At 44.3% G+C, this 12,891-nt stretch overlaps 1 protein-coding gene across 5 annotated transcripts in view; it reads left to right on the top strand.

The window, feature by feature from the left end:
* afap1 (actin filament associated protein 1) overlaps positions 1 to 12,891 on the top strand; it is a 334,355-nt gene that overhangs the window by 246,737 nt on the left and 74,727 nt on the right. For all 5 annotated transcript variants that reach the window (XM_055644821.1, XM_055644812.1, XM_055644848.1 and 2 more), the window contains exon 4: positions 6,935 to 7,046. In XM_055644821.1, coding sequence (XP_055500796.1) covers positions 6,935 to 7,046 — 112 coding nt within the window. The remainder of the gene's footprint in view (positions 1 to 6,934; positions 7,047 to 12,891) is intronic.

Raw genomic sequence — 12,891 nt, forward strand, 5'->3', positions numbered from 1 at the left:
AATCCAGCTTCCCATTCCTCAAGCCTCCTAGTCACAGTAACTTCCTTGTGAATCCTTTCCAACTTAATGACGTCCTTCCTATAAGTGTGTGACCAGAAATGTACACAATACTTCAAGTGTGGTCTCAACAACAACTTGTACAAATAAGGTCATAAGGTCATAAGTGATAGGGGCAAAATTAGGCCATTCGGCCCATCCACTCTACTCCGCCATTCAATCATGGTTGATCAATCTCCTTCCTAGCCCCATTCTCGTGTCTTCTCCCCATGACCTCTGACACCTGTACTAATCAAGAATCAATCTATATCTGCCTTAAATATATCCACTGACTTGGCCTCTACAGCCTTCTGTGGCAAAGAATCCCACAGATTCACCACCCTCTGATTAAATAAATTTCTCCTCATTTCCTTCCTTCGTCTTCTTACCGAGTCCACGCACAAGATTAGAAGTTGTTCAGAGCTGAACACACTTCAGGGCATCTGCACACAATGATGTCAGCCTTATGCTTCCTGTGTGTGATGGTGGAAAGATTGGTGAAACGGGGCCGTGACAAGAACGCTCTCTGCTTGACCCCATTTCCTTCCTAAAAGAACGCCCTTTAATTCTGAGGCTATGACCTTGAGTCCTAGACTTTGCCACTGGTGGAAACATCCTCTCCACATCCACTATCCAAGCCTTTCGCTATTCAGTATGTTTCAATGAGGTCCCCCCTCATTCTTCCAAACTTCCTGAATTCTCAGGCGACCTGAATCCGGGGCTCGGCCGCGGGCCAGTGGACGACATTGTCGGGAGCTCACGGGTCACAGGCTGGTGCCTGTTTTCCGGAGCTCCCGTGGCAACAGCTGCGTCCGCTGGACTGGAGGGCGGCAGCTACGACCACCCCGGGCCGCGGAGAACTGGCCCGTTCGCGGAGCTCGGTGAGCCGCGGGATTGATTACCATTGCCCGGTGGGGTATCGCCTCAGCGCAGAGGGAGAAGAGACAGTAACCCTAAGATTTTTGCCTCCCATCACAGTGAGGAGGTGCCTGGTTGAACTCACTGTGGTGGATGTTAATTTGTGTTTATTGTGTGTTTTGTTGTTTATTATTACATGTATGGCTGCAGGCAACGACAAATAAAGGATCTAAGATCTAAGTCTAATCTAAGTCTAAGTTCAGCGAGTACAGGCCCAGTGCCAACAAACGTCCAATTGTAACATGATGTTTCAACTCCTGCATTCAATGCCAGCATCTGCAGTTCCTTCCCACACATGACTATTCCTAATCAGTTCTTGCCTTTCCAGATGCTGCCAGATCCTGTCCCTTAAACATCCCTGCAGACACTTTCCCACCACTTAAGTGTGAAGAAGGATTTTGACCAAAATGTCTTGTCCTTTCCCTTCACAAACGCTGCCTGACCTGCTGAGCCACTCCAGCATTTATTTAATTGCCCCCGCTAATGTTAGGCTCACTAGCCTATAGTTCCCTGGTTTGTCCATGCAGCTGTTCTTTTTTTTTTGTTTTTTTGTTGTTTATTTTATTAGAAGTTAATACAGTACAAAACAGTACAGTGGAACCTAATTTTAGGTGTCAACTATGTCATACCGTAATCCATTCTATGTACAACCTCTAGTTTTATGTTATGAGAAGGAAGTAAGTAAGACAAGAAAAAGAAAACAATAGAAAGAGGAAGAAGTGGAAAAATAGATGGTAGAGAGTAGACAAACATGCAGCTGTTCTTAAATAAAGATACAACATGAGCCAACCTCCAGTCTACCAGTACTTTACCCGTGGCTAATGAGAATGCAAATATCTTTGCCAGGGTCCATACAATTACTTCGCTAGCTTCCTTCGCTAATGGCCTCAAAATATCCCTTGTCAACCAATATTCCCTAATCCTGCCAACCTTGGCCTTCATTCATGCATGCTGTCCCTGTTTTAATGTTGAAAGCCTCCCACTTGCCAGATATCCCTGTAACTGCAAACAGTCTTCCCCACTCAACTTTGGCAAGGTTGTGTCTAATGCCTTCTAACTTTGCCATGTCTTAATTCAGGACTTTAACTTGTGGACCTAGCTGTTTCCAAAACTCTTTTCAAATTAATCGAATTATGGTCACACTGTTCCAAACGTTTTCAGAACCCTTTTCAAACGAATGGACTTACGGTCATTGGTGTAAAAGTGCTCCCTTACTGACACTTAAGTCACTTTCTCTGCCACATTTTGCAATGGGAGGTAAAGTGTTGCCTACTCTTTAGTAGGGCCAGCTACATATTCTTTGAGAAAACTTTTCTGGACGCAAAATAACAAATTCTGACCCACCCAAACCTTTGCGCAGTGTCAGTCCCAGTTAATATGTGGGAACTTGAAGAAGGTAACCCTTTGACTACTATAATATCTGGAAATCAATTGATCTCAGTTTTGAATGCAGTCAAAGACTGAACCTCCATGGCCCTCCACGGTAAAAAATTGCAAAGTTTCATCCCTCTTTCAACTAAAGGAATGTCTCCTCTTTTCAGATCTATTTGGTCTGTCTTAGAGTCCTGCTTCTAGTTTCCTCAGCTAGCATAAACATTCTCCTCATAAGGTCATAAGTGATAGGAGTAGAATTAGGCCATTCTAAGGGTAAGGTGTGAAAACGAGGGATTAAAGCAGAAGATGTTCAAGGAAATGTAGAATGGCTCATTGCTGACTGAGGGGAAGGTGACAACGAGGCATACAAACAGCAAAATTAATCAGGAGGACAGTGAAACTAGTGGGAGAACTAGGGTGGGGGAGGGATGAAGAGAGAGGGAAAGCAAGGGTCAACTGAAGATAGAGAAATCAAGATAAATACCACTGCCCAAGCAAAATATGAGGTGCTGTTTCTCCAATTTGCACTCACTCTGACAGTGGAGGAGGCCCAGGACAGAAAGGTCAGTGTGAGAATGGGAGGGGGGGAGTTAAAGTGTTTGGCAACCAGGGGATCGCGTAGGCATGTGCGAAGGTGTTCAGTGTCCTTGTCATGAAGTGCTGGATGGGGGTGGGGTGGGGATAGGGATGGCGTTGTTGCATTTCACAACTGTAGTCCACAAGGCAGCACTGCAGTGTGCCTCTGTGACATGGGGCTGCATGGTGGTGCAGCGGCAGAGTTGCTGCCTAATGCCCCTGTCACACTAAGGAAACCTGAACGGAAACCTCTGGAGACTTTGAGCCCCACCCAAGGTTTCCATGCGGTTCCCGGAGGTTGCAGGTGGTGGAAGCAGATAGTGAGATTGACGAAAACCTCCGGGAACCGCAAGGAAACCTTGGGTGGGGCACAAAGTCTCCAGAGGTTTCCGTTCAGGTTTCCTAAGTGGGACAGGGGCATTACAGTGTTTGCTGTGCCGGAGACTGCTTCGGAAGCTTGATTTCTATGGTATTCGTTCCAACATGAAACGATGGATTTCCAGTTTCCTGACAAAACGTCTTCAGCGTGTGTGTGTGTGAACGGAAAGAGCTCCAATTGGCATCCAGTGTTGAGTGGTACACCTCAGGGCACAGTACTTGGCCCACACCTATTTTTGCTTTACATAAATGACATCCATGAAAAAGTCGCAAGTACGACCAGACTTTTTGCTGATGATTGTTTGCTGTACCGTCCAATTAAGTCAGCTGATGATGAAGATGCTCTCCAAAAAGATCTCGATACTATGGTTGAGTGGTCACAACAATGGGGCATGCAGTTAAGCCATTCAAAATGTGAAACTATGCGTGTCACCAGAAAGAGGAATCCAAGCGAAACATCTTGCAATATACTTGGTGCCACCCTGGAAGAATCCAAACAAACCAAGTATCTTGGCATCAAATTGCAGAATGATCTGCGTTGGAATGGTCAGACTCATCATGCAACGGTGAAAGCAACAGGTCTCCTAAACTTTCTGAGGTGCAACTTTCATCATTGTTCAACTTCTGTCAAGGAGAAGCTATACTTCACCCTCGTTAGACCTCATTTGGACTACGCAGTTGCAGCATGGGACCTATACACAAATAAAAACATTTCTTCCATCGAACGTGTCCAAAGACAGGCAGCTCGATTTGTTACTAACACCTATGAGAGAGAAGCGAGTGTCACCAAACCGCTGAATTCTCTGGGGTAGAACCCTCTCCAAGACAGACGTGAAGCTCACCGTTTGACCTGTTTTTACAAAATGTTAAATGGTCAGATCGACATAGACTACACGACCTACACCAAACCCAAACCAATTAGGAGCAGACGAGGGCATTCGATCCAATTTGTGATCCCAGCTACAAAGAACGGCAATTTGTTCTTAGGGCATTCGATCCAATTTGTGATCCCAGCTACAAAGACAGATGTATACAGCAATTCGTTCTTCCCCCGCACAATTAAAGCATGGAATAATCTCCAGCCAACTATAGTTACCCAACCAGATGCAACTAAATTTAATGTAGCTCTTTCTTCCCAATTGCCCTTTCTGGCTTAAGCCCTCCCTTCACCACCGCCAGTTTAAATTCCATTTCGAATATTTTGGAGGACCAAGAAACCAAGAAGAACCCAGATTCAATCCCGACGGGTGCAGTCTGTACAGAGTTTGTACGTTCTTCCCATGACCTGCGTGGGTTTTCTCCGAGATCTTAAGTTTCCTCCCACACTCCAAAGACATACAGATTAGTAGGTTAATTGGTTTAGTAAGTGTGCAAATTGTCCCTCATGTGTGTGTGTGTGTGTGTGTAATATGCGGGGATTGCTGGTCGGCATGGTCTCGGTGGGCCGAAGGGCCTGTTTCTGCACTGTATCTCTGAACTAAAATAAACTAAATTGTAGGTAACATATTCATTGCTGAGCATGCAGAAGTGCAACCCACATGTAAATAGTGGCACCAGGAACTGTAGATTCTGGAATCTTGTGCTGAACACAAAGTGCAGGAGTAACTCAGCGAGGCAGGCAGCATCTGTGGAGGATATGGATCGACAATGTTTTAGATCAGGACCCTTCTGAGACTCGAGAAAGGTCCCAACTTCAGTCTGAAGAAGGGTTTTATCCAGAGATTCTGCCTGACCCACTGAGTTATTCCAGCACTTTGTGTTCTGTACAGCGCAAGGAGAAGAATCTTTAAAACCCTTACTTGCAGCGATTTGTAAACCTTCATAATGATTCAACCTGTTTTGAACTGCATAGCTTCAGGCCATGGTTTCTTGCTTAAATGGAATATACCATATCTGTGAGAATTCTGGTGGCAATATCTGAGATGAGCTGTTAATGTCTCAAGCATTTGCAATTAACGCAAACTTGTGGAAAAGAGAACTAGATGTAATTCCCGCAGTGATGTTGTTGTGCAGCGAGACTGAGAGAGAAAGGTAGACAAAAAATGCTGGAGTGACTCAGCGGAACAGGCAGTACCTCTGGAGAGAAGGAAAGGGTGACGTTTCGGGTCAAGACCCTTCTTCAGACTGGGGAGAGAAAGGGTTTGAGTGCCTAGTACTGCCCTGCACATCTTCTTCCAGTCAGTGAGAGATAAGTATTTCAAGGGCTATGGGGAATAGTCTGCACATTTTCTTTGACTGCCTCGGCATGCTGTTTAGTGCGGACAGCAGCTAGAAGAAGGGCAAACAAAATGACAGGACTACATTCCAAAAAAACAGGCATTTATTTATTTAACTGAACTTAACTTCAAAAAACACATAGACTCAATTGCTTCTTCCATGTGTTTCTCCCAGTTTTGGCAGTTGTCCAGCCAATCTCCCCCATCCACTTTATTATCTTGACTGAGTTTAGTACTTGAAGTGTTTTGGTTTTCAAGGCTCTCCTTTTCAATATTTTTGTTCTGTTTTCTCTCCCTCCCTTGGCGTTTACAAGATTGTATCGTAAAATATAGAGCTATAAGATGGAGATGCCAGAACTTTTCATTTAATCAATATGTCACTTTCTGAAGCTTTTGGACACAGTTGTTGATTCAGATTAAGTAAGCCACGTTTAATGTGTGTCCAATGATATTTGAATTGGGTTCATCATTAATTATAAATGAGATTTTTGTAAAACCAGATTTGATGTAACGTGTTCTGTGGTTAGGTTATTTCTACACTTTACAGTGAACAGCAAATGATTGCAGTGGAGTATTTGTAGGAAGGAACAGTAGATGCTGGTTTACACCAAAGATAGACACAAAATGCTGGAGTAAAGGGCCTGTCCCACGAGCATGCGACTCCATGCGGCAAGCGCGACCTAAAGGGCCGGTCCCACCACCATGCGCCTGCATGCGGCAAGCGCGACCTAAAGGGCCGGTCTCACCAGCATGCGCCTGCATGCGGCAAGCGCGACCTAACGTGGTTGTTTGAGCCGTACGGCCTCGCGGGGCCGGTCCCACTTCGATCTCCGGAGCTGTATGGAGTTGTGCAGAGCTGGTCCCGACATCGCGCGGGGCTCCAAAAAACTGACCGCGTTCAAAAATTCTGCGCAGCAACAGCCTGCCGGCCCACAGCCACCTCTACGCCGTACGCACCGCCTCGACACCGTACGCCCGTCGGACTTCGCTCAAACTTCACATCACTCACTCGACCTCCGTGCGTACACCGTTGAGGCGGCTGCGGGCTTTAGGTCACGCTTGCCGCATGGAGTCACATGCTTGTGGGACAGTCCCTTAACTCAGCGGGAAAGGCAGCACCTCTGGAGAGAAGTAATGGGTGATGTTTCGGGTTGAAACCCTTCTTCAGACTAGTCAGGGGAAAGGGAAACGAGTGATATATGTCCTTGATCATCGTCTGCTTTGATCTGTTCTTTTCATACCCTGCATGTTCTTTGTACCCTTCCTTATCTCATTTCCCTCTCCCCTGACTCCCAGTCCGAAGAAGGGTCTCGAGCCAAAACATCTCCCATCCCTTCTCTGCAGAGAGGCTGAATTGCTCCAGCATTTTGTGTCTATCTTCATTGCTGATGGGTATCTGTTGTCCTAATCTAATAACTGTTCTTCATGTCCTCTAGCCATTAGATAACAGCCCACCACCACTGCCAACGTCCTCCTTGCCTGAAGGATATTATGAGGAAGCCGTACCGCTGAGTCCAGGAAAAGCTCCAGAGTACATCACTTCTCGAGGTACATCTAATGACAAGGAGGAGTCAAAATGAGCGCATATTTCTGAAATGGTTCATTCAATATTTTGAGGGTTGAATACATGTGTAAAATAATTCTAGACCCCATTTAAAAAACATTATGCACCAGCATTCTGTCACAACAACTTATGTGAAAATATGGGAGTATACAGTAGCTTCATTTGTATTCAAACACATTAAAAGGAAAACGCTTGAGTCATGCTTATGCTGTAGAAATGCTTTATTTTATGTAAGTTTAATTTTATGATATTTGTTTTACCTAGTTTTGAGATACAGCGCGGAAACTGGCACTTCGGCCCACCTATTCCCCGCTGACCAGCGATCCCTGCTTATGAACACTGTCCAACACATACACTAGGGACAATTTAAACTTATACCAAGCCAATTAACCTACAAACCTGTACTTCTTTGGAGTGTGGAAGGAAACCGAAGATTTTGGATAAAACCCACGTGGACACAGGGAGAATGTACAAACTCCATACAGACAGCTCCCGTAGTCGGGATGGAACTCAGGTCTCAGATGCTGCAAGCGTTGTAAAGCAGCAACTCTACCGCTGCGCCACCGTGACACCATAATTAGTTGATAGACTGTCTATTATACCAAAATCAGTAGCTATATAGAATTATATGACCAGTGATTCCTCTTGTGATACATTCACAAGCATGCAACAGAAAATCCTTGGGCTCGTTATACATTATTATAAAAGCTGAAATTATATTGAAATTATTTCAAAATGTAATGGGATTTCATGCCAAAATTTAATTGGCATCTTAAATTCTGGAAATTAGATTAGTAAACTGCAATTGGTCCTTAATGCACCCACCAGGAATAGTTATTATTGCTAAGTTGGTTTTGGACATTTTGAAAGTCCCCCCAAGTAGCATATTTTATCATTAAAACTTGCTCTCACATTGAGTTTATTAAACATATACATTTAAAACCGTAATAATATGATTAAATTGTATTACGATCAATTTTAAAAAAAAGTGACAAATTGTCTTTCTGTTGTTGGACATCTAACTTGATACGAGCGGGTACAGGCCATTTTTTTGATGAAATACCATTAATAGGCCATTTTTTGATGAGAGATAGTTGACCAAAACAAATTGTATTTCCCTTTCTGTAGATATAGCCTGACTCTCTACGCGTTCTAGCTTTATTAATTGAAAGATGCAGCATGGAAACAGGCCCTTCGGCCCACCGAGTCCATGCCGACCATCGGTCACACATTCACACTAGTTCTAAGTTACTTCACTCATGGTAATTTAGAATGTTCACTGAACCTGCGCACCCGTATGTCTTCAGGATGGGGCGGGAACCCGAATGAAACCCACATGGGCACAGGGAGAACATGCAAACTTAACATAAACAGCACCCGAGGTCAGGATTGAACCCCTGGTTTCTGGTGCTGTGAGGCAGAGCAGGTAGCAGTACTCGCTAGAATTTAGAAGATTGAGGGGGGATCTTATAGAAACATACAAAATTCTTAAGGGGTTGGACAGGCTAGATGCAGGAAGATTGTTCCCGATGTTGGGGAAGTCCAGAACAAGGGGTCACAGTTTAAGGATAAGGGGGAAATCTTTTAGGACTGAGATGAGAAAAATATTTTTTACACAGAGAGTGGTGAATCTCTGGAATTCTCTGCCACAGAATGTAGTTGAGGCCAGTTCATTAGCTATATTTAAGAGGGAGTTAGATGTGGCCCTTGTGGCTAAAGTGATCAGGGGGTATGGAGAGAAAGCAGGTACAGGATACTGAGTTGGATGATCAGCCATGATCATATTGAATGGCGGTGCAGGCTCGAAGGGCCGAATGGCCTACTCCTGCACCTATTTTCTATGTTTCTATGTTTCTGTGTTCTACCTGCTGTGCCACTGTGCCTGACATTTTCATTTTAGAATAGTTTGGCATTTGGTTTCTCCCTTGAAGTAATTAATCAAGTACTACAAGGTTCCAGTGTTCTCTGATCTCTCTGGTAACAACATAAAAAAACACAAGATAACTATTGCATCAAATAAATTAAGTGTATGTCTGTTGAGGCTAATTCCTAGATAGCGGGACTGTCATATGTTGACAGAATGGAGCAGCTGGGCTTGTATACTCTGGAATTTAGAAGGATAAGAGGGGACCTTATTGAAACATGTAAGATTATTAAGGAATTGCACACGCTAGAGGCAGGAAACATGTTCCCGATGTTGCGGGAGTCCAGACTCAGGGGCCACAGTTTAAGAATAAGGGGTAGGCCATTTAGAACGGAGAAAAACATTTTCACCCAGAGAGTTGTGAATCTGTGGAGTTCTCTGCCTCAGAAGGCAGTGGAGGCCAATTCTCTGGATGCTTTCAAGAGAGAGTTTGATAGAGCTCTTAAAGATAGCGGAGTCAGGGGGTATGGGGAGAAGGCAGGAACGGGGTACTGAATGTGGATGAACAGCCATGATCACAGTGAACTCGAAGGGCCGAATGGCCTTCTCCTGCACTTATTGTTTACTATCTATTGTCTATTGAAGGCAGATGCAAATTAATGCAGCTAAATATGACATTGCATATTGAAATGCAAATCAGAAAATGTGTCTGTATATGTGTAAGTTGGCACAAGATGCTGGAGTAACTCAGCGGGACAGGCAGTATCTCTGGATAGAAGGAATGGGTGACTTTTTGGGTCAAGATCCTTCTTCAGACTGACCATCAGGGGAGAGGGAGTTACAGAGATAAGAAAGTGTAAGAGATCAAAAGAGATGAAGATCAAGGAAAACATAGAATAGTTGTTAGCTCGGAGAAGGTGACAACAAAGCAAACAGAGATAAAATGTAATCAGAGGGACAGTCCGACTGGTCGTGGAACTGGGAAGGGGAAGAGATGGAGAGAGAGGGAAAGCAAGGGTTATTTGAAGTTAGAGAAGTCAATATTCATACCGCTGGGGTGTAAGCTGCTCAAGCAAAACATGAAGTGCTGTTCCTCCAATTTGCGCTGGGCCTCACTCTGACAATGGAGGAGGCCCAGGACAGAAAGGTCAGTGTGGGAATGGGAGAGGGAGTTAAAGTGTTTAGCCTATGTAAGGAACTATGGGATTATTTTGAACATTAACACTCAGATTTTAAAATCTGAAGACACACTACCAACAAATCTCTGAATCTCCATGCACAAAGGGGAATTAAGTTTGCAGGTGGAATTTGTCCTACAAATCTTAGGCCCTTCCCAAAAGTAAGGAAGAATTTATTATGTCAAAGGGAATTTAATATTTTTTTCACTTAAACAGCTCCAGGAAACTATGAAAATTCAGCAGCCTAAAAATAAATAAAGATACTCATCATAAAATTGACAGAATAGTATTGTTCTGCAGTTCTGGAATTATCAGCTGTTGAATTGAAATGACATGGTTGCAAATAGTGCATATAAGATTAGATTTGTCTTTGAACAATGACAAATATATTCCTTTATATGCTTAATGCTCGAGACAGACGTCAAGCCTAAACAATCTAAGATATAAAACATTTTATGAATGGAAACTATTCAACTCTAAACAAAGGAGCAGTCTGTTAAAAGATTATGCAAGGCCTGAGTTTCATCTGACTTGGCCTCTCCTTTCAGAAACTTAAGCCAACCATAGGTCCTCTGTATATTGTGAAAAATATTTGAGACTTCTGCCAGAAACGCTTCTGGTTGCCAGAAACGCTTCTGGTCATAATTGGTGAATAGTTTTCTAAGATAACCTTGGAAGATGTAATATTGACAGTATAAGTTCATACGTCATAGGTACAGAATTAGGCCACTTGATCTATTGAGTCTACTCCATCACTCAATCATGGCTGACCTATCTTTCTCCCACAACTCTATTCCCTTGCATTCTCCCCCTAACCTTTAACACCCTAACTAATCAAGAATCTGTCAATCTCCGCTTTAAAATTATCCAATGACTTGGCCTCCACCATCGTCTGTGGCAATGAATTCCACAGATTCACCACCCCCTGACTAATGAATTTCCTCCCACATTTCCTTTCTAAAGGTGTGTCCTTTTATCCTGAGATTGTGCCCTTGGGTCCTCGACATCCTTCTGAACTCCAGCGAGTACAGGCCCAGAGATGCCAAACGTTCATCTTATGTTAACCCACTCATCCCCGGGATCATTCTAATGAACTATCTCTGGACCCTCTCCATACCAACGCATCCATCCTCAGATACGGGGAGAAGGCAGGAACGGGATACTGATTGGGGATGATCAGCCATGATCACATTGAATGGCGGTGCTGGCTTGAAGGGCCGAAAGGCCTACACCTGCACCTATTGTCAATGGGGCCCCAAACTGTTCATAATATTCCAAATTAAGTCTGACCAATGCCTCATAAAGACTTAACGTTACATCCCTGCTTTTATATTCTTGTTCAGTTGAAATGAATACTAACATTACATTTGCCTTCATCACTACCAATTCAACTTGCAGGTTAATCATTTGGGAATCCTGCACCATCACTCCCATGTCCCTTTGTACCTCCTATTTCCGAATGCTCTCCCCATTTATAAAGTAGTCTACGCCTTTATTCTTACTACCAAAGTGCATGACTGCACACTTTATTACACTCTGTTCCATCTGCCACTTCCCTGCCCACTCTCCCAACCTGTCCAGATCCTTCTGCAAAGTCCCAGCTTCCTCTACACTACCAGTCCCTCCACTTATCTTCATATTTTCTGTAAATTTGGCCACAAAGCCATCAATTATATCATCCAAATCGTTAATATACAATGTGAAGAGTAGCGGACACATCACCAACCCCTGGGTAACCCCTGGGTAGTGGTCATGGTGGCACAGCGGTAGAGTTGCTGCCTTACAGCAAATGCAGCATCGGAGACCCCGGTTCGATCCTGACTATGGATGCTGTCTGTACGGAGTTTGTACGTTTTCCCCGTGACCTGCTTGGGTTTTCGAGATCTTCGGTTTCCTCCCACACTCCAAAGACGTACAGGTTTGTGTGTTAATTGGCTTGGTAAATGTAAAAATTGACCCTAGGGATAGTGTTAATGTGCGGGGATCGCTGGTCGTCACGGAACCGGTGGGCTGAAGGGCCTGTTTCCGTGTTGTATCTCGAAATTAAACTAAAAAAACTAAACGCCATTAGTCACCGGCGACCATCCAGAAAACATAGAAACATAGAAACATAGAAATTAGGTGCAGGAGTAGGCCATTCGGCCCTTCGAGCCTGCACCGCCATTCAATATGATCATGGCTGATCATCCAACTCAGTATCCCGTACCTGCCTTCCCTCCATACCCTCTGATCGCCTTGGCCACAAGGGCCACATCTAACTCCCTCTTAAATATAGCCAATGAACTGGCCTCAACTACCCTCTGTGGCAGAGAGTTCCAGAGATTCACCACTCTCTGTGTGAAAAGGCCCCCTTTATTCCCACTCTTTGCCTTTTGCCATCCAGCCAATCTGCTATTCACGTTAGTATCTTCCCTCGGAGACCATGGGTATCTCCTCTCAATCTCTGCGGTTCCAGAGGAAAGTTGTACTATATACCATGCGACAGATGTAGATTAGAGTAATCCTGGAGGAGGCTTAAAAGTTCAGGGTGAACATGACCCTCACTTCCACTACGAGATTTTTACGAAGCAACGAAGAAGCTGGAACATGAATGACATGAAGTCTGATAAGGTCACAGATGCGAGTGTGGACCAACTGTGAAAGTACTGTGGCACGGACATTAATCCTTTGACTTCCCGAGCAGCCTGGTTAGACAAGGTGTCGCAGGTGCTGAGCCCTTGTGTGCATCTGCAAACTGGTCCCCTTGGTACCTGCATTGACCTGAGGTACATCATGAAGGCTGGTGAC

Source organism: Leucoraja erinacea, chromosome 1, assembly GCF_028641065.1.
Source record: "Leucoraja erinacea ecotype New England chromosome 1, Leri_hhj_1, whole genome shotgun sequence".
Classification (NCBI taxonomy): Eukaryota; Metazoa; Chordata; class Chondrichthyes; order Rajiformes; family Rajidae; genus Leucoraja; species Leucoraja erinaceus.